Source organism: Lissotriton helveticus, chromosome 6, assembly GCF_964261635.1.
Source record: "Lissotriton helveticus chromosome 6, aLisHel1.1, whole genome shotgun sequence".
Lineage (NCBI taxonomy): Eukaryota > Metazoa > Chordata > Amphibia > Caudata > Salamandridae > Lissotriton > Lissotriton helveticus.
Window position 1 is genome coordinate 35,217,346 of NC_136067.1, and position 18,755 is coordinate 35,236,100.

The 18,755-nt window shown below is 44.7% G+C and overlaps 1 protein-coding gene across 1 annotated transcript in view; it reads right to left on the minus strand.

The window, feature by feature from the left end:
- Window positions 1-523: 523 nt before the first annotated feature.
- Window positions 524-18,755, minus strand: part of LOC144762161 (uncharacterized) — a 45,820-nt gene continuing 27,588 nt past the window's right edge. Inside the window, exon 2 of the mRNA XM_078647321.1 lies at window positions 524-3,173. Coding sequence (XP_078503447.1) covers window positions 657-2,885 — 2,229 coding nt within the window. The 5' untranslated portion in view covers window positions 2,886-3,173 and the 3' untranslated portion in view covers window positions 524-656. The remainder of the gene's footprint in view (window positions 3,174-18,755) is intronic.

Consider the following 18,755-nt stretch of genomic DNA (forward strand, 5'->3'; position numbering starts at 1 on the left):
GCGTGTGTGTGTGAAACCCCTGGCTTGGGCAGGAATAAAATGTCTTTGAAACTGAATGTAGTTTATACGGCATGACACGAATATGAGCATTTCTGATCAACACGTGATTGCTGAAAAGTGTGTAAATATCATGTGCTCTTAGAGTAAACATTTATTTTCTGGAGCTCAGTTTTTTAACCGGTTAGTGGGTGCTTAATGCTTCTATTGACAGTTTTTCCTTGGATTAAAGGCCTTTCCGTAATGTGTCTTATTGTGTCTGGCACCTGTTTAGGTTTACCAATACCAAGTAGCAGACAAATCACTGTGGTCCATAAGACCACCTTATAGAAAATGGTTACTCATTCATGATGTACCAGAATGCATTAACCCCTTGCATGCTGATGACGGCCCCCAGCCGTCATGCACTACAGTGCTCGTGTGCTGATGACGGCTGGGGGCCGTCATGACCACACCCGCGCTTGGAATGTCCAGCACAGGAGAAGAATCGCGGCTGCATGGAAGGGGTTAACTGAAGTAGCATTAATTCTCCTTTAGATATGATTGCCCGGCCATATTTAATACATTTATAATGTTTTTAACGCACTGTGTTACAAGATGTTTCTCTAGTAATTTTTTTTCTTGAAAACTATGTCACATTCCATGCATGTATAGGATCTTTACCCAGTGTGAATTTTCATGTGCAATGTTAGTACTGCATTTTTTTTAAAAGCTTTCCCACACTCAATACATTTATAGGGTCTTTTATCGGAGTGGATTCTTTCATGCTGTCTCAATGCACTTCCAGTTCTAAAAGCCTTATCACATGTAGTACAATTGTATGGTTTTTCACCTGTGTGTATTCTCTGATGACTCACTAGGCTTCCTTTTGTCTTGAAATCCCTATTACACACCATACACTTAAATGGTTTTTCACCAGTGTGATCTCTGTGATGTAGCTTTAACTGCACCTTCGATATAAAACCCTGATCACACTTGCCACATTTATGTGGTTTTTCACCAGTGTGAATTCTCTGATGTAGCATCAGCAATGGTTTCATCTTAAAAGTCTTGTTACATTCAGTACATTCATATGGTCTTTCCATGGAGTGGGTTGCACGATGTCTTATTAGGTGCTGGTTTGACCGAAAAGCCTTGTCACATTCAGTACATTTATAAGGTTTTTCCTCAGTGTGGGTTCTTTGGTGTAGCATTAGACATTGTTTTATTTTGAACGACTTGTTACATTCTGTACATTTAAATGGCCTTTCTTCAAAGTGGCATTTTCGATGTACCATTACTGCCCCATTTGTCCTGAAAGCCATGCCACATTCAGAACAATTATATGGTTTTTCCCCGCTGTGGATTCTCTGGTGTACACTTAGGCATTTTTTTGTCTTAAAAGCCATATCACATTCTGTACATTGATGAGGTTTTTCACCAGTATGGCTTCTCTGGTGTTTTAGTAGTGCTTGCTTTGTCTTGAAAGCCTTTTCACATTCACCACATTCATATGGTCTGTCCTCAAAGTGGATACTCTCATGTAGCATTAGCTCTCTTGTTGTTCCAAAGGTTTTGTCACATTGTGTACATTTATATGGTTTTTCACCACTGTGGATTCGCCGATGTGCTGTTAGGGCTGATTTTAGCGCAAAAGCCTTGTCACATTCAGTACATTTAAATGGTCTCTCCACAGAGTGGATACGTTGATGCAGCATTAGAGCTATTTCTGTTTTAAAGAACTTTTCACACTTGGTACAACCATGGGGTTTTTCATCTGTGTGGGTTACCTGATGCGCCATTAGATGAGACTTTAGTCTAAATGTCTTGGCACATTCAGTACATGTATACGGTTTCACCCCAGAGTGGATTTCTTGATGTACCGTAAGTGCACGTTTTAATTTGAACGCTTTTTGACATTCGGTACACTGGTATGGTCTTTCATCAGAATGGGTTATTTGATGCAGCTTTAAACTTAGTTTTGTCCTAAAGGCCTTGCCACATTTAGTACATTTAAATGGTCTCTCTGCAGAGGCGGTACATAGATGCTGCATTAGAATCATTTCTGTTTTAAAGAACTGGTCACACTTGGTACAAACATACATTTTTTTATCCGTGTGGGTTTTCTGATGCAGCATTAGACGAGCCCTTGTTCTAAATGCCTTGGTACATTCAGTACATGGATATGGTTTCACCCCAGAGTGGATTTGCTGATGTAACATAAGCACACATTTTAATTTGAATGCTTTTTGACATTCGGTACATTGGTATGGTCTTTCATTGGTGTGGGTTCTCTGATGCACCATTAGATGGTCCTTTGTTCTAAATGCCTTTGCACATTCAGTACATGGATATGGTTTCACATCAGAGTGGGTTTTCTGATGTACTGTAAGCACACTTTTTAATTTGAAAGCCTTTAGACATTCAGTACATTTGTATGGTTTTTCATCAGTGTGAGATATCTGATGCAGTTTCAAACTTCGTTTTGTTCTAAAGGCCTTGCCACATTCAATACATTTAAATGGTCTCTCCGCAGAGTGGGTTCTTTGATGCTGTATTAGATTCATTTCTGTTTTAAAGGACTGGTCACACTCGGTACAAATGTGTGGTCGTTCATCTGTGTGGGTTCTCTGATGCACCGTTAGATTGTCCTTTGTTCTAAATTCCTTGCCACATTCAGTACATGTATATGGTTTCACCCCAGAATGGATTTGCTGATGTACCATAAGTACACATTTTAATTTGAATGCTTTTTGACATTCGGTACATCGGTATGGTCTTTCATCAGTGTGGGTTACCTGATGCTGTTTTAAACTCCGTTTTGTCTTAAAGGCCTTATCACATTCAGTACATTTATATGGTTGCTCATCAGCGCTAGTTCTCAAACGCACTACTAGATGTTGCTCCATTTTCAGCGAGTCCTCACATTTGTTGCATATAAGATAGAAGGAAAAATTTGCTAATTTAATTCCTTAAAGTCTGCATAAAACGCCCACTTTTACCTGTTCCAACAGATATACATAACTGGATAAAGGCAATGCATCTTTATAATGTGAAAGTGAAGAAGGAATTTTCTTGGGAATATTTCTGGCATGGGAAGATGTTCCTCCGGACTACACCATCACCACTTTCTTTATGGCAAGTCCATCTAGCGTTTAAAACTAAAGTCAACTTCTCTCTTGCTGTCTGTCAGGCACCTGTTAGATAGAGAGGAAAAAAGCTCAATTTTGTGGGAATACAATAAACATAGCTAAGTTGTATTAATTTACATGAAAACACAAACAGGAACTGACTGCATGCACAAGTCAATCGTACTAAAACCTTGAAAACACTATAAAGATTTGAAGGACAAAGAGGCTATTAGACATTCAATATGCCTCAAGATAGATGAACAGACACTACGTTACATGTGATTAATTAGCCCCATTTCAACTAACTTCTAGAATGACATTCCTCTTCACATGAAGCAAAAGGAAATCTTTGCTGCAGCAAAAATGAAGCCTCATTCCCTTATGGCCCAGCCAACATCTGGACTTTTTTGCCTTGGGATTCCTTTGTCCTGCTTGGAGATGGGCCAATTGGGGTGTACAGAAATTATTTCAATGGTCATCTGCACTGTAATAAGCCGATGGATCAGAGTGCAGAGTCAACACGTCTGGATCTGGTGGAGCACCCACTTCAAGCTATGGTCTACCAGAGCAGGGAAAGAATTCCCTGTAATGCTGCAATCATCTTGAATTGAGACCCATAAGCACTTGATCCGCTCAGTATGGAGGAACGGAGTTTGATATTTTGCCTCACAGTGCTAGTATGCAGTCCTTTCTGCGCATTGAGGATTTTCGAATATTGAAATGTGTATTTTAAAGCTGCAAGTTCCCACCTTACAACAAAAATAACTATGAATATGAAAATCATCACTCAAGGTTGTATTCTACACAGTACAAAATAGGCATCAATTAAAGCCTAGAATGTCCCCAAAGCAGCATTTGGTGATTAACAAAATGAACACATTTACAAAATTAAATTAATATTCCCAATTGAGGTGTGAAGTTTCCAATCACATGGTCTATTCACCAAAATGCAACATGATGATATATGCATCTACTTTGCAGCAAGCAGTTGTGTGCTGCATTCTTGAGCCTACTTAACAAACCATTTGATTTAGGAGGAATCAGAGTTAATAAGAAGTGGGGAACCAAAATGCAGATCTTTGCGCATCCTGCACAACTCTGTGCAGGCAGCAGGACAGAAGCTACCATTGCAGATCATGATTGTAACATGCAGAATAGTTAGCCACCCTACATTCATTACAGGCTCCTCTCTTCAGTTCATGTTATCAAAACTGTAATCATGCACCTTGAAATTTTGCCTTTCATGGATTGGCTGAGTACATTTTAGGAAACACATTGGGCCCCTGTGTGGTACCTCTCAAACACATGGGCTCTGGTGCAACACAACAAGCAGCAAAGGGGTGCAAGTAGAAGCTGTTAAGTTAAGAACCCACACACAGTGGTACATTTATATTCTTTATCCCAACCCTCAAACCCTGGCATCAGCTACACATCGTCCTTCTTCAACCCTATCTACCCTTCACCCTACATTCCTGCTAATGAGCATTCTAGGAATAACATGTTTCCATAACAACCTTCAATCCTCATGCCATAAACACAAAAAATCTTCCTTTTATTTAAAACAAAAATGCTAACCTTTGGAAATATAGCAAATGAATTATGCAAGCTTAAATAAAACAAGAAACAGCTTTTTAATACCAGAAGAATTTGTTTAAATAAACTATGCAAAACAATAAATGTAATATATGCAAGTTTAAATAGGATGGGACATCTGAAAGACTAAAAAGAACCGCGGACAGAATATCCCCTCAATAGTACCGGAAAATGAGTACATTGAAAAGACTAGGTACAAAACTCTAAATGCCCGTCAGTACACAATAGCTACAAAGTCAAAGCGTCCAGGCTTCACAATTGGTCTTCCTAAACTGGGTATCAGACGCTCTGTAGTATGAATGTCCTCTCTCCGAGTTTCCCTAGAATCTGTTGCACAAATTTCCTCATCCTGGGTTTCGCTGGGTATCATTACATGATTCTCCTGGATCCTGAATTTCCTCTCTCCTACTAATATCAGACCCAATCATATCATCTTGCCTTAAATTGAGATCCTTCTTCCTTACGTAGCCACTGTTAATACCGTCATGCTTCTAAAATGACAATCTTGTAGCATGCCGGTGCTTACCTTCACTCAACAATGCTGAGGGGCATACATTTTTTTTAACTCGTAAGGGATCAGAAAACCTGCTCTCACCTTTCCTGACCAGTCTTCCTTTTATCACTTTCAAAAAATCTCCAACCTTGAAGTCGACTTTAGTCACACCATGTAAAGAATCATATTTATGTTTATACTTCACTTGGTTCATTTTCATCCATTCTCCTACCACCATGGATGACCAATCCTCCTTTCCAGTCCTACGTAACCAACCCATGTTGTCTTTGGTGCAAAGGGTTTTCTCCTGCATTAATTCAAAAAGTATATGTGCTGTAGAGTTATTTTGAGTATTCCAATGGGCTCCTACTGTTTTAAACAATTCCTCCTCACAATTTAAGTGATTGCTGTTTGCCAATTCAATGATGCCTTTAATCACCCTATTGAAACATTCCACTCTACAATTTCATTTGGGATGATAAAGGGCAGTGGTTTTGTGCTTCAGTGGTCAATAGGTTTTTGGAAATATCAGAAAAAGTATACTCCATTATCATTTACACAGACTTTGGGCAACCCTTCTCTACAAATAATTTCTTCTAAAAACTTTACCTCCTCCTCTGCATCTGCTTTCCTTACTATTTTGATCTCAGGTCATTTTGAGAAGTGGTCAATGGCTACCAAAATGGGTTTATAGCTCCCATACAAATCCCATCCAACAATATCCATCCATCCTCTCCCATGGCATGCAAGGAAGCTCCGCAGGATGCAAGGATGGGATAAATGTAACCGTGGCCATGTCCAAATTCATACATTTCTCACACACTCACAATCCTTTAAATGTCACCATCAGCATCTGAAATTAATGAAATGAAAAAACATATAACGCGATAGCTACCCTGAAGCATCCCAGCGCTTCAGACGAATGCGGACAAAAAGGGAGAAACTCAGCAGTTTAGAAGCATTTGCTGAAAAGCAGTGTTTTAAGTGTTTGAGAAAGGGTAGGAGATTGGGCTCCGTTCGTATGTGTGTGGGGGGGGAGCATTCCATAGCTTGGCAGAGTTATAGGAAAAGGAGCATCCGCCACATTTAGCTCTCTTTATTCCAGGGAGTAGGGCGAAGGAAGAGGACGCTGAGCGGAGGATTCTAGTTGGTTGGTAGGGAAGTTATCAGGGATTGGCTGACTGCTGGGCCATTGCACCAGAGGGCCCTACGCGCAGTACACATGGCTTTGAATTGGATTCTTTCCCTGACCGGCAGCCAGTGATGGCTGCTCAGTGCTGGAATTGCAGATGGTCGATGAGGGGTCTGGAGGAGCATGTGAGCTGCACAGTTTTGAACAATCTGGAGCTTGCGTGTGGTGGATTGAAAGGCTCCTAGATACAGGGCGTTCCCATATCCAGGCGGGATAGAATAAGATCCTGGACCATGATTTTTTTTTGCCTGAAATGGGAGAAGGGGGGAGTATTTTGCGTCACATTCTCAGCAGGCCCTAGAATGGGGGCTGAACGTTTTGCCGCTCGGTAGCTAAAACTAAGGGAGCGGTCCACCCAGATGCCGAAGATTTTAATCTGGTCTTTGTGGATTGGAGCAAGGCCAAGGCATTTCGGCGAGAGTAGCTCCAAGTTAAAAGAAGGAGAGTTCCCGAGAAGCATAAGCTCGGTTTTGTCCCCATTAAGCTTTAGGCAGGAGTTCCTTCCATTTGGCTACCTCCTCTAGGCAACTTCCTAGGTCGCTTGGTGACTTCTCTGGGTCGTTTAATGCCACCACGAGCTCAGTGTCATCATCGTAGGTAATGATTTTTATGCCAAATGGACGGACAATCTCTGCCAGAGGACACGTAGATATTAAACAGTGTGGGGCTCAGGGAGGAGCCCTGAGGCACACCACAGCTGAGGAGCATACATTTGGAAACAACATCTCCTTCACTGCCAATGGAGAGGTGTGGTGCAGCGGCCAGGGCAGCTGACTTCAGATCACAGGTCTTGCGGTTTGATCCCCGGCTCCGGAGCAGCTCAGCACCATGTGGCTCTGAGCAACAGCTCACTTAATTTCCACGACGGCCCCCAGGGCCTTGAAACCCGTAAGGGTGAGGAGTTTGCGCTTTACAAATACCGGATTTACGATTTTATTTACGGAAAGACCGTTCACCTAGGAAGGATTGTATCCAGGCGATGGCACTGCCCGATACTCCCATGTTCCCAAGTCTAAGAATCAGTGTGTCGTCGTTTAGTTTCAAATGAGGGACTGAGGTCATAAAGAATGACTGCTGCAGAACCCCCTTGATCCAAGATCCTCCTAGCCTCCTCCTTTACTGCAAGGAGGGCGGTTTCGGTCCCATGTTGGGGACGGAAGCCGTTCTGTGAAGGATGAAGTTTAGATTGTTGGTTTCTAAAAACTCTACCAGAACTGGGTTGATGTGCTTTTCCAAAATCTTACTCAACCAAGGAAGGAGGGAGATAGGGTGATAGTTGCCCAAGTTATCTGGTCAAGTCTTGGTTTCTTTAAGAGAGCCTTTACCATAGCGCAATTCCATGCCGGAGGCACCACTCCAGAGGAAATGGAGGTGTTAAGCAGGTCAAGGAATGTTGCTAGGATGTTTGCTATGACTGGGAACAAGGCACGGGGGCGCAGGGTCTGAGGGGAAGCACGTTTTCAACCGATGCATGATAGGGTCTAAAGTTACAAAGTCCAAAGGGGGAGGAGCTCCAATGTAGCTCGAGTTCCATATCCTGAGACAGTGTTAGGGGCAAGAGTTAGTTGGGACTGAGTGGGAGAAAAGGTTAAGTATATATTTTGTATTTTCTGGTGGAAGAATTCCGCTAAGTTGTTACAGCAGGACAGGGCATCGTCCAGGATTAGTTGTTTCTGGGGTAGTTTTGAAAGGGTTTTGGCACTCCGAAAGATTTCCTTAGAAGAATAAGAGGCTGCATTAGTTTTTTCCTCGTAAAAGGCGGCTTTGATTTCGCCTTTTATAGGTTCTTATGGCCTCCCTATATTCAGATTTGCTAGAATCTGCATAGTTAGGTCTCCATTTCCTCTCTAACCTTTTGCAGTGTTGTTTGAGTTCCCGTAACTTCGGAGAGTACCATGGGGAAAGCTTTGCCCTACATTTTTGATGGGTGTGCCTCTTGAGAAGTACGTCATCTAGGGATAAGAGGGCGATCATGATGTGTGCAGAAGAGATGAATACCAGAATGTCACAATCGGTCCAGACCAAGCAGTGTATATAGGTATAAATTACAGAGAATTGTTTGTGGCAGCCAGCACCTTCTCACAGTACAGATAATTTTTCATAATTTACCCTACAATATCACTGGGAGCTTTGGACGACATGATTTACAAGTGTTCATATGTGCCACCAGAAAGACGCTCTACAAGCATAATACAAAGTGACACACACGTTGGATGAGCCAAACAGAACGTGTATTTAGAAAGTGTATTTTCGCCCCAAAGCACCACACTGCTGAATAACTGATATTTATTGTTTCCCGACTCTATGTCACTTGTCTTTTACACCTCAGAAGATAAAAGGCTGAGTGGGTGGATCGGCCAGGATTTGAACAAGGTTCCATTAAGTCAAACACGGGTCCCTACATTGGATGTATTTTTCCACAGAGCAACCAGCCCAGGAGAATTTTCTATTTTATGTTTTTTTTCCCTACATTTTTATATTTTGTTAAACAACGATATACATAAATACCTCTAGGGACTAACCTTAAAAAAGAGTTTCCATTTTTCTTCTGAAATTGAACACTGCTCTACATTTCAGAAGCTTAGTACAGTCATGAAATACTTTCCATTGTCCTTTGATTCTGCAGCTCAGATTTAACCAGCATTTGCAATGCAATAGGTCTCGCATTTATGCAAATTTAAACTATTGGCATTGTAAATGACAAAGCCCTTTATTTATGTTTTAAAAATGAAATCAAAAATAAAAGGCATTGTTATTTGCAAGGTCAATAGCTCAAACTTGCATAAATTCGGGACCTATTGCATTGCAAATGCTTGTTTTAAATAAAAGCATGAATTGGTCACTCAGCAAGTTGGAAGTTACAGTCTGTGTTCCAGAGTCGCTACCCCTCTCCTGCTTAGAGTGTGTTGCAATGCATTGTATCATCGATATAACGCCCTCACACATGTTTTGTGCGCTAAGCGCTGTTTGGCACTTCATTTGGTGTCTCTCAAAAGAAAGGCCCACAGCACATGTTTTGAATTGGATGCGTTGTTTACGTGTGGATACCAATGGCGGCCTCTGCCTTAAGAGCCCATATCTAAATATGGCGTCCTCTCCCTCCCCCAGCTCACATATAGCTCCAATACCTTTGGGTCGAGTTCCCCTATATAATACTGCCGTGGCTGCTGAAGTGAATGGAGCATGAGGTCTATTGTGACTGCGAGGTGTACACGTTCTGTAAATGTGCATACGTCACTGCTGTACTTAGGCTGTGCCTCTTTTGTGTGTGCAACGGAAGGTGAATGGCTGTGCTGTTCCTATTGTGTGTTTGATACTCTTGCACTGCTGCTGTCAGTTCTTTACCGACCCTAGGTGACAGAAGCTTGCTCATCTAATGAGTGTACTGTTTCAGTTCTAGCGCCGGTTATGTAGCTGTTCTGTGTGCTCAACTCGAGTGACTTTCTGGTGTCTCTTCACTGTAAATTTCTGCTTGTGAAAGGAAAGTGTGCTTTGCCTGTTTTATCTGTTGAGGGACGCTTGTTCAGCGGCTGCCTGTGCTTAATTTGAGACTGTGGTTTTCGGCGTTCGGCAGAAATGTCAACATCGACACTTATGACTGTCTGCCACACAGTTAGTCTAATTTAGACATGAGAAGAAATGTGTATTATTAATATGATATACATTAGAAACGACTAATAACTCTGCTCAAGCCATTCTAGCAGCTTTGGGTATCTGGAGTGGCCTGACTAGTTGCACTTGTAGCAGTGTGATGTTAGTAGCTCTGCTGGTACAGTCATTGGCTGGACTCGCAGGGGCAATACGCTTTATACTGCAGTAAATACATACATGCTGTACTGCACACCTCTTCCGCCGCCCCTTCTCACACAGGGCTAACATTAGAAAATGCTGCGAGGAACAGGTATACTTCCCAATTGTTTCAAAGCTCTGTCAGTTATAAAAGCGCAAGCAATAATAAAGATTGGACTAAGACAACACAGCGTGTAAACGCGGTGAAGCCGGGCTTAGACCCACTTGTCCTGATTCCAAAGTAAACAATACACTGCAACGATAGCAATTATCAATGTGAACACTGGTGACGCGCCTCTTGCACAGCAGGCGCTGCTATGTGTGACCCCGGCATAAAACCGGACGAGGTGTTATTATTGAATCTCGAGTGAAAGTAAATGGTTCTCTAGTCCCTTCCAAGCAGGAGGTAAGCGTGGATGTGAACAGACACTCTTTGATCTGTGACTTATCTGGGGTCCGGAAGTGGAGAGCACATTCCACTTTGCCAAGAAATAGACACAAATGAGGAGGCTGTGATGCATCAAGCAGTGCACGTGCATCTGACTAAGGCTCCGCCTGGCACGAGGACACGGGCAAAGAGGTGTAGCCAGATTGGGCTATTTCCCCTACAAAAAGGGGATATTTTTCCCGTTTGTGCCGGAGAAAACTCAATAGGCGGATTCTTGATTTGTGGACTTATATCTGCCCTTTGTGCACATTTTTAAGGGTGAGGCGGTGCCCAGAAAATGTAAATAAAACTGCAGTATTGCATCAGCTCAGTGGTGGGCTCACTTTTGTAATCATTTGGACGGATTTGAGTACAGCCTGACACTATCCCAAAGCAGAGGAAACTGGCAAGTATCTGCGCGTGCGACTCTACAAGGTCCCGCCCCCATCTTTAGACTTTCAGGTAGTAGGTCCACCAGGAGCCACCATATATTGCTGATGTAAGTAAAGCCTCTCAGGCTTTATGCACTTTTATCTCAGAACTTTATTTTTCCTATTTTAATTTGAGAACTTAAAAATGTATTGTACGTTGTATCTTAATGCTATGGCAAACTAATGTTTCTTTCAGTGCGTGTAAAGGTTTTAATTAATCACACACAACAGAAACAAATAGTTCGGAAAATAGTGAGCTTTGATTTGATTAGAGCAGCGCGTAGCACAGCACGCAGTACTTTGACCCCCATTGTGGACTTGTACCCCGCCAAATTCTGACGGCACCGACAAGGACTTTCCAGCCTTTATCGCGTATCCACCTTTCCATACTAGATTTGACGACAGGGATTATCTATACCCTGATCGCCAGACTTGCGTTCTCATGTACTATCAGTAAAGAACGCCAGCTTGCTTGCCTGACTCGTGGGCTACAGTTGCATTGTTTTTCTTTAGGCAAACTATTTATTGTCCTGAGGATGAACCTTTACTAGACATGGTTCGAAACGTCGTCGACCCAAAACACTAAATGCATAGTGTATTAATGACTGTGTGCATGCATATGTGTTTCTGTTGGATTATCTGCTTATGATTTATGATAACCAGATGACCTTATTTTGCCTACCACCTTGTTTTGTTCCTGTTTTCCTAGTGTGGAAGTCGGACATCGGCTGGTGTCCCACTTGTACCACATTGTATTGTAATTTTTATACTTCTGATTACTAGCAATTAAACTGTCCGGCTGGACAAAGAAAATATAGCACTATCTAGTCTATATTTATTGTGTTCTGATTCAACTTCTGTCTAGGGACCATTGTCTCTGTTAAACTAGTATCTAGCCAAGGTCCCTAGCTTACTGCACCCTGGGTTCCCTTGTATTGTCTATATAGTACTTTGATTCCACAGCATACGTACTAAAATTTAAACTTAAAAATGCTCCCCATTTCACCCTATTCTACAGTTCTCCATTCATTGAATCCAACCTATTGGATGTCATATTTGATAGATGGTTGACCTTCTTTAAACCTAGTTCTCAGCTCATTTATGTTATACCTGTATGTTTTTTAAACCGGATGAAAGCCGTTTTACAGTCTAGAAGATATTTCCTCCAACTATCAACTGGGCTGCCATTTAACATTGTCTTTGGAAACACCTGGATCTCTCTAGTGGCTACAGACTGTTAGGATCTTTCACTCACATCAATGATCCTAACACTGACATGGAAGGGGGCTTGCGGTAAACTAGTCAGTCATCGGTGGTCTTCACTAAACAATCTCAAAGAAAGCAGCCTTGAGTAAATAACCTACTAAACCAAAGTTTCCCAAAATGTGGGTCACAGCCCACTGGAGGGTCACCAGACGATTTCTGTTTGGTCGCAAACGGGCTATAAATAAGGAAGCATTTAGATTTTGTATTCATCTTATCACATTTGCTATGAGTTACAGAAGTCAAATGTTAGACTATATCGTCTGACAAATTGCTGCTTATTAGGTCTTGCCTCTTAATCCCGCAAGGGATAATAGACGAGAGTATAGAGGGCAAACCAAGGTCTGAAACCATTGCGGATTTCATACAGTTCGTGTGGTGCACTTGTGCGGAAAGCGAGTCCACATCAAAGCCATCAGCTTCCCTCCCACAGGCATCTGTTGCTTCCCCATCGTGCGCAGTGCGCGCTCGGCCTCACTTCTCCGCCCCCCAAATTACATCCCGTTTTCACTTTTTACGGCCGCGAGACCGTGAGCTTCACTTTAAAGGGGCCCCCAATGTTTGTTTCAATAGCGGCGGCCTCACAGCACTCGCGGGACTCTGCCCATTTACATTTCTCTCCCACTGATTGCTGTCCTCTCTTGTTTTTCACTTTCTTCTGCCGTCACAGATGCAGTAATGGGGTTATTGTCGGTACTTCCCTACAATCAATATGCGTTATATTAAGAGCAACATAATAGTATATCTTTAAGCATGGTTGTGTGTGAGGCAGAGAAATAACGTACATTTAGGATTATGCAGTTGAAGTGTTTGTTTAAATTAAATGGAATTGTCCCTACAATGCCGAGAGCTTCACACGTTCCACTCGCTCGCATCCAGCCCCCCCACCAGGCTCTTGAAGCGCGACGCTTAACTAGCAGAGCTACCTTTGCATCTGGAGTTTCCGATTGCTGTTTGGTTCACATTTCTTATTTTTTTCACTTCTCAGCACGACATAATATCAATTTCAACTGTAACATGTTAGGAATCAGCAATATGTTCCTTAACGTTGTGAACACACACGGCATCAATTATGCCTACAAACAAAACCCCCTCTCTTTAAGCAGGGTAGCTTCCCTAAAAACCAAGACCCCAGGTGTTCCTCGATTTTCCTCAGTGTTAGGAGCCAGACTCACTGCCCGAGGCCTTTTAACTTCGTTTTAGCCACAGATTCCATATCGATCCCAGTGGCTTCATTTCCTCTTAGAATATTGTTTTTCCTTCCGTAGTGTGACCACATGCAGGTTTCCCCCCCACACACCCTTTCACCCTCACACACCCTCTGACACCTCACTCACCCTCACCCCCACAACCATCACTCACCCTCTCACCCTCACTCACCCTCACCCCCTCACACCCCCACACACCCTCATCCTCACACCCCCTCACCCTCACACACCTCCTCCCCCTCACACCCTCACACCCTCTCACCCTCACACACCCTCACTCACCCTCACACACCACTCACCCTCACTCACCATCACACCCCCTCACCCACCCTCACTCACCCTCACACCCCCTCACCCTCACACCCCTTCACCCTCACACCCCCTCACCCTCACACCCTCACACACCCTCACACCCCTCACCCTCACACCCCCTCAAACCCCCTCACACCCCCTCACCAGCATAGCATAACAAAACACAACATAGCATAACAAAAAAGCATAGGATAGCAAAACATAGCATATCATAACAAAACAAAGCATATGATAGCAAAACAAAAGATAGCATACCAAAACATAGCATAGCAAAGCACAACAAAGCATATCATAGCAAAACACAACAAAACATAGCATAACAAAACATAGCATAACAAAACAAAGCATAACATATCAAAGCATAGCATAACAAAACACAGCAAAACATAGCAGAACAAAACATAGCAGAACATAACAAAACATAGCATAACAAAACATAGCAAAACACACCAAAACATAGCATAGCCTAACAAAACACAACAAAACATAGCATACATATCAAAACATGGCATTGCAAAGCATAGCAAAATGGCGTAGCATAACAAAACACAACATAGCATAGCATAACAAAACAAAGCTTAGCATAGCATAGAAAAACAAAGCTTAGCATAGCATAACAAAAGATAGCATAACAAAAGATAGCATAGCATAACAAAACATAGCATAGCATAACAAAACAAAGCATAGGATAGCAAAACTAAACATAGCATAGCATAACAAAACAAAGAATAGGATAGCAAAACAAAACATAGCATAACATAACAAAACATAGCATAACATAACAAAACATAGCATAACATAACAAAACATAGCATAACATAACAAAACATAGCATAACAAATCATAACAACAGATAGCATAACAAAACACAACAAAACATAGCATAGCATAGCTTAACAAAACACAACAAAACATAGTATAGCAAAACAAAACATATAATAGCATAGCAAAACATAGCATACCAAACACAACAAAACATAGCATAACAAAAGATAGCATAGCAAAACAAAGCATAGCATAATTGTTGGACTTGGCCCGCAGGGCAGGTTCACCCCTAAACTTTTTGCTTTATGTGTGACCCTGTGTCAGTGATTTTTTTGGGTCTCTGCGCACTTTTCCCTGGGTCCCTGAGTGAAAGTGCGTGCGTGTAGCATGGCTGGCCTGCCCTCCCATAGGAATGCATGGGGAATGTGTGTGTCCCTGGTAGTTCCTGATGCGTGGGGAGTGCAGGCTCGAGTTTAGTATGTGTAAACTCGTGAGAGTGAATGCTGCGAGATGGTGTCTGCGGCATGTATGTGTCTAGTTGGGAAGTGCTACTTCTGGACATTGATGTATGTGTGCAGTGAGGGTGCTGGAGCGTGATTGGCTGGAGCTGGCTGGCATGCCAGGCTCCAGGAAGTCTGGATGGGTCTGCCCGGTGGTGAGTGGGAGATTAGCATGAGTGATGTGTGGGAGGAGTGTACCTGTGTCCTGGATGGGCTGGGTTTTCCCCACACAATGCTGGTTCCGCCCCCCTGTGGTGTGTCTAACGAACCTAGCCTCCCCAGTGAAAGAAATGGGTGGTTGTGCCATCAAGAGTGCTCCCAAGCCAGCTGCAACTGGTTTCCCCCCACCCTGCACCTTGAAACAAAGGATTTGTTAGTATAAGAAGGGGCTGTGTCCCCTTAGAAAATGTTCTGCTTTTGGATCCTGCCAGAGGGGGCTGTTGCTGCTGCTGGGGCCAGGAGGACCGCCACTTGGGGTGTCTCCCTGCCTGGAGACCCAGTGTGCTGGCTCTGGCCCAGCCTTGCCCCCCTGCCTGCCTCCAGCCCTTGCTGGAGCCTTGACCTGTCCTCCAGGGCTGGGGAGCACTGAGGATTCTTTGCCTGCAGCCCTGAGAGCGCTGCTCTCTGCCCTTCAGCGCTGGGGAGCGCTGCAGTCTCCTGCCTAGCGCTTGAAAGCGCTTTATTTTGCCCCTAGCGCTGTGAGCGCTGCAGTTTTGTCCTGTGGTGCTTGGGAGCGCCTTGCCTCGTTAATTAGCGCTGCTGGCGCTTTGGGTGCCCTTCGCCGGTGCCCACCCGGCATCTGATCGCCCCGTGTGGTGATTTGGCGGCGCGGGTGCCACCCCGCTCATTTGCGGCTTTTCCTCTGCCCGTTTTAGTGATCTAATCACGGAGGGAGCCCACCCCTCGTGAAAGTCAAGAGATCACCGCCGCAGCCCAGGAGTGTGTGCTGCCCCCGCCGGGCCGCCGCGCTGCCTACCGCGACCCGGAAGTGCTGGGTCGGCGGGCCAATCGCTGCGCGGCCCGGGAGAGGCAAACCGGAAGTCCCGCCCCCGCAGCGGAGCCGAGAAGCAGCCTGCCGAGGCTCCCGAAGGAGAGAGGAGCCCCGCAGCCCGTGAGGAGAGCAGGAACAGCCGGTGAGTGAAAGCCGGCTAGGGGAGAGGTGCGAGGTCACCTTCCCCCCCCTGCCTCTACTCGAGCGGCCCCCACTTGACAGCGGGCCGCTCCACCAGGGCGCACCTTTGCTCTGAGTCCCCCGTGAGGGACTCCACCGAGGCCAGTTCTTTGGTCGTGAGCCTGCGAGGCTCCCAGCCCCCCTTTGTGCCGAGTCCCCCGAGGAGGGACTCCAACGTGCCACAATCGTGTTGATGAGCCTTGAGAGGCTCAGGGGCATAGTATTTATTTAGAGCCACGAGGGCTCTGGGGCCATTTCCTTGCTCCGAGTCCCCAGGAGGGGAGCTCCAACGAAGGGGCAGTCATTTGTTTTTGAGCCCAGGGAGGCTCTTGTGCCCACAGTCGTTTTGAGAGCCCCGAGAGGCTCTGGGGCACAGTGGTTCTGGAGAGAAGAGCCTGAGAGAGGCTCTTGAGGGGGCATTTCTTGTGCAGAGCCCAGCGAGGCTCTTGAGCGGGCATTCCTGTTCTTCGAGCCCAGAGAGGCTCTTGCGCCCACAGTAGTGGTTCTTGAGCCAGAGAGGCTCCAACGTTGCCCTAACTTTCCCTGCACCAGTTGCCCAGCACTTTGTGGGCAACTGCCACGTTTAGGCCCTAACATTGAGACACAGGGACTGTCACAGGTGGTGACTTATCTGAGTTTTGCGCAACTGTGTTTTATTGCTACACCTCTGAATGTTGATACATCATGTGTTTTATTTCCCTACACCGCTGAATGTTAATGCATCATGTGTTTTGTTCTTACACCCCTACAGGTATTGTGATATGTAGGTGGTTGTTTTCTCCCTAGTACAGGTGGTGCTAGTGAGGTCCTGTTACCAGTGATTACTGGTTGTGTGCTCTATTTTTATATTGTGTGCTACAGTGATTTTTCTTTCTACAAGTGCTAAGTTCAAAAAGTGCATACCCCTGACAGTGGTCCAGGTGGCCCTGTCCTGTACAATATCCCTTGTAAATTCCGCCCGTGCCTGTTGGCACAGTGTAACAATATGTGTGTTTTATCTGATGTATATTTATTATAATACAAAGGCTATTTTTATATAACCTTGTGTGGAGTTTCGTTTGTGGTGGGCCTTGGGTGTTGTTGCTGGGGTGAGTGCGCAAATACTTAACTTACATCGCCTCCAAGTTTAGCCTTGCTGCTCGCGCCACGTTACCTAGAGGGTGAGCAGGGGTTATCTTGGCGTGTAACTCCCTTGCCCTGACTTGGGAGTGGTGGTCTCTGACTGACTTTGGCGAAAGCCCTGGCCAGCCAGGGATCCCGTTTCCAACATTGGCGGCAAGCGGTGAGGATAAGGATTTGTGTTTGCGTTGTACCACAGTAGCGGCTGGCCGCACTTCAAAGCTCTAAATTTTTAGATAACCACATTTTGGGGATTATTGTTTTTGGTAAAATTCCATAGTTTCTTCTCCTGAAGAGTGTCATTTGATAATTTTGTTCAGTATATTTGTCCCCCACCCTGCTTCCAGAGTTTGGTACCTGTGTCGCTTATGGTCAGGTTGAGAAGTCAGGGGTGGTAGAAACTGCCTTACCGATCCGAGGGGAGGGTGTGTGTGGATGAATGGTGTGTTTTTCTGGACGCATGAGTGAGTTCTCTTTGATAAGGAGAGTGTTGAAGTTTTGGAATTGTGTACTCTTACTTCAGATTGCTAGGTCCCTTGTGTTGCACGTGTCTGTGAGCATCCTGTCAAGATGGAATCTCCTTTTAACCTCTGTGGCCTGTTTAAGTACAGTGTGCATGAGTTGGTACGGTTTTGTAAGGAGAGAGACATCCCAGTGAGTGAGTCAGACACCCAGTCCAAGCTTAGGGATAACATGATCCTGTGGCAGAAGAATGACTGGGAGTTGAGAGGGAGAGGGCCCGGGCCGCACACCAGGAGGGTGGTGGGTCTGAGGGGAGCCCTGAAGAGTCTGATGTGGAGAGTGAGTTTGACAGTGACAGGGCACCAGCAGAGAGCGAGTATCCCATAGATAGGGAGTCCCTTGCTGGGTCCAGTGTCAGATGTAGCACCCCATCCCTTTCCCTGTCCCCAGAGGAGTGGTTGGATAGGAGAGAAGAGAGGGAGCACCAGCTGGCCATGGAGAAGCTCAGGTTAGGGTATGCCAGAGAGATGGCGCAGCTGGGTGTGAATGAGCTGATTGCAGAGGCTGAGAGGGCCTTGGCCAGGGAAAAGATATCCCTAGAGTGTAGGTTATCCCCTGACCGCAGTCTTAATTTTCTGGATCCCCCAGGGAGGGTTGAGTCCAGTGGTGGCAGCTATTTAGATTCCAGTATAGGAAATTCCAGTCCCAGTTCCCCCAGTCTGGTACCTGTTTCCCCAGAAGAGGAGTATAGGTTGAAATTCAGGGGCAGTAGGAAACTGTCTCACCAGTCTTGGGTAGATTTTGAGGATGAATGTTGTGATACACTGTGGGCTTGGGTGCAAATTCACACATAAGATGATTTTGATGTCTTGTTTGAGCTGATTGTCAAAGAGCACCTGCTCAGTTGTTGTTCACCAGGGTTG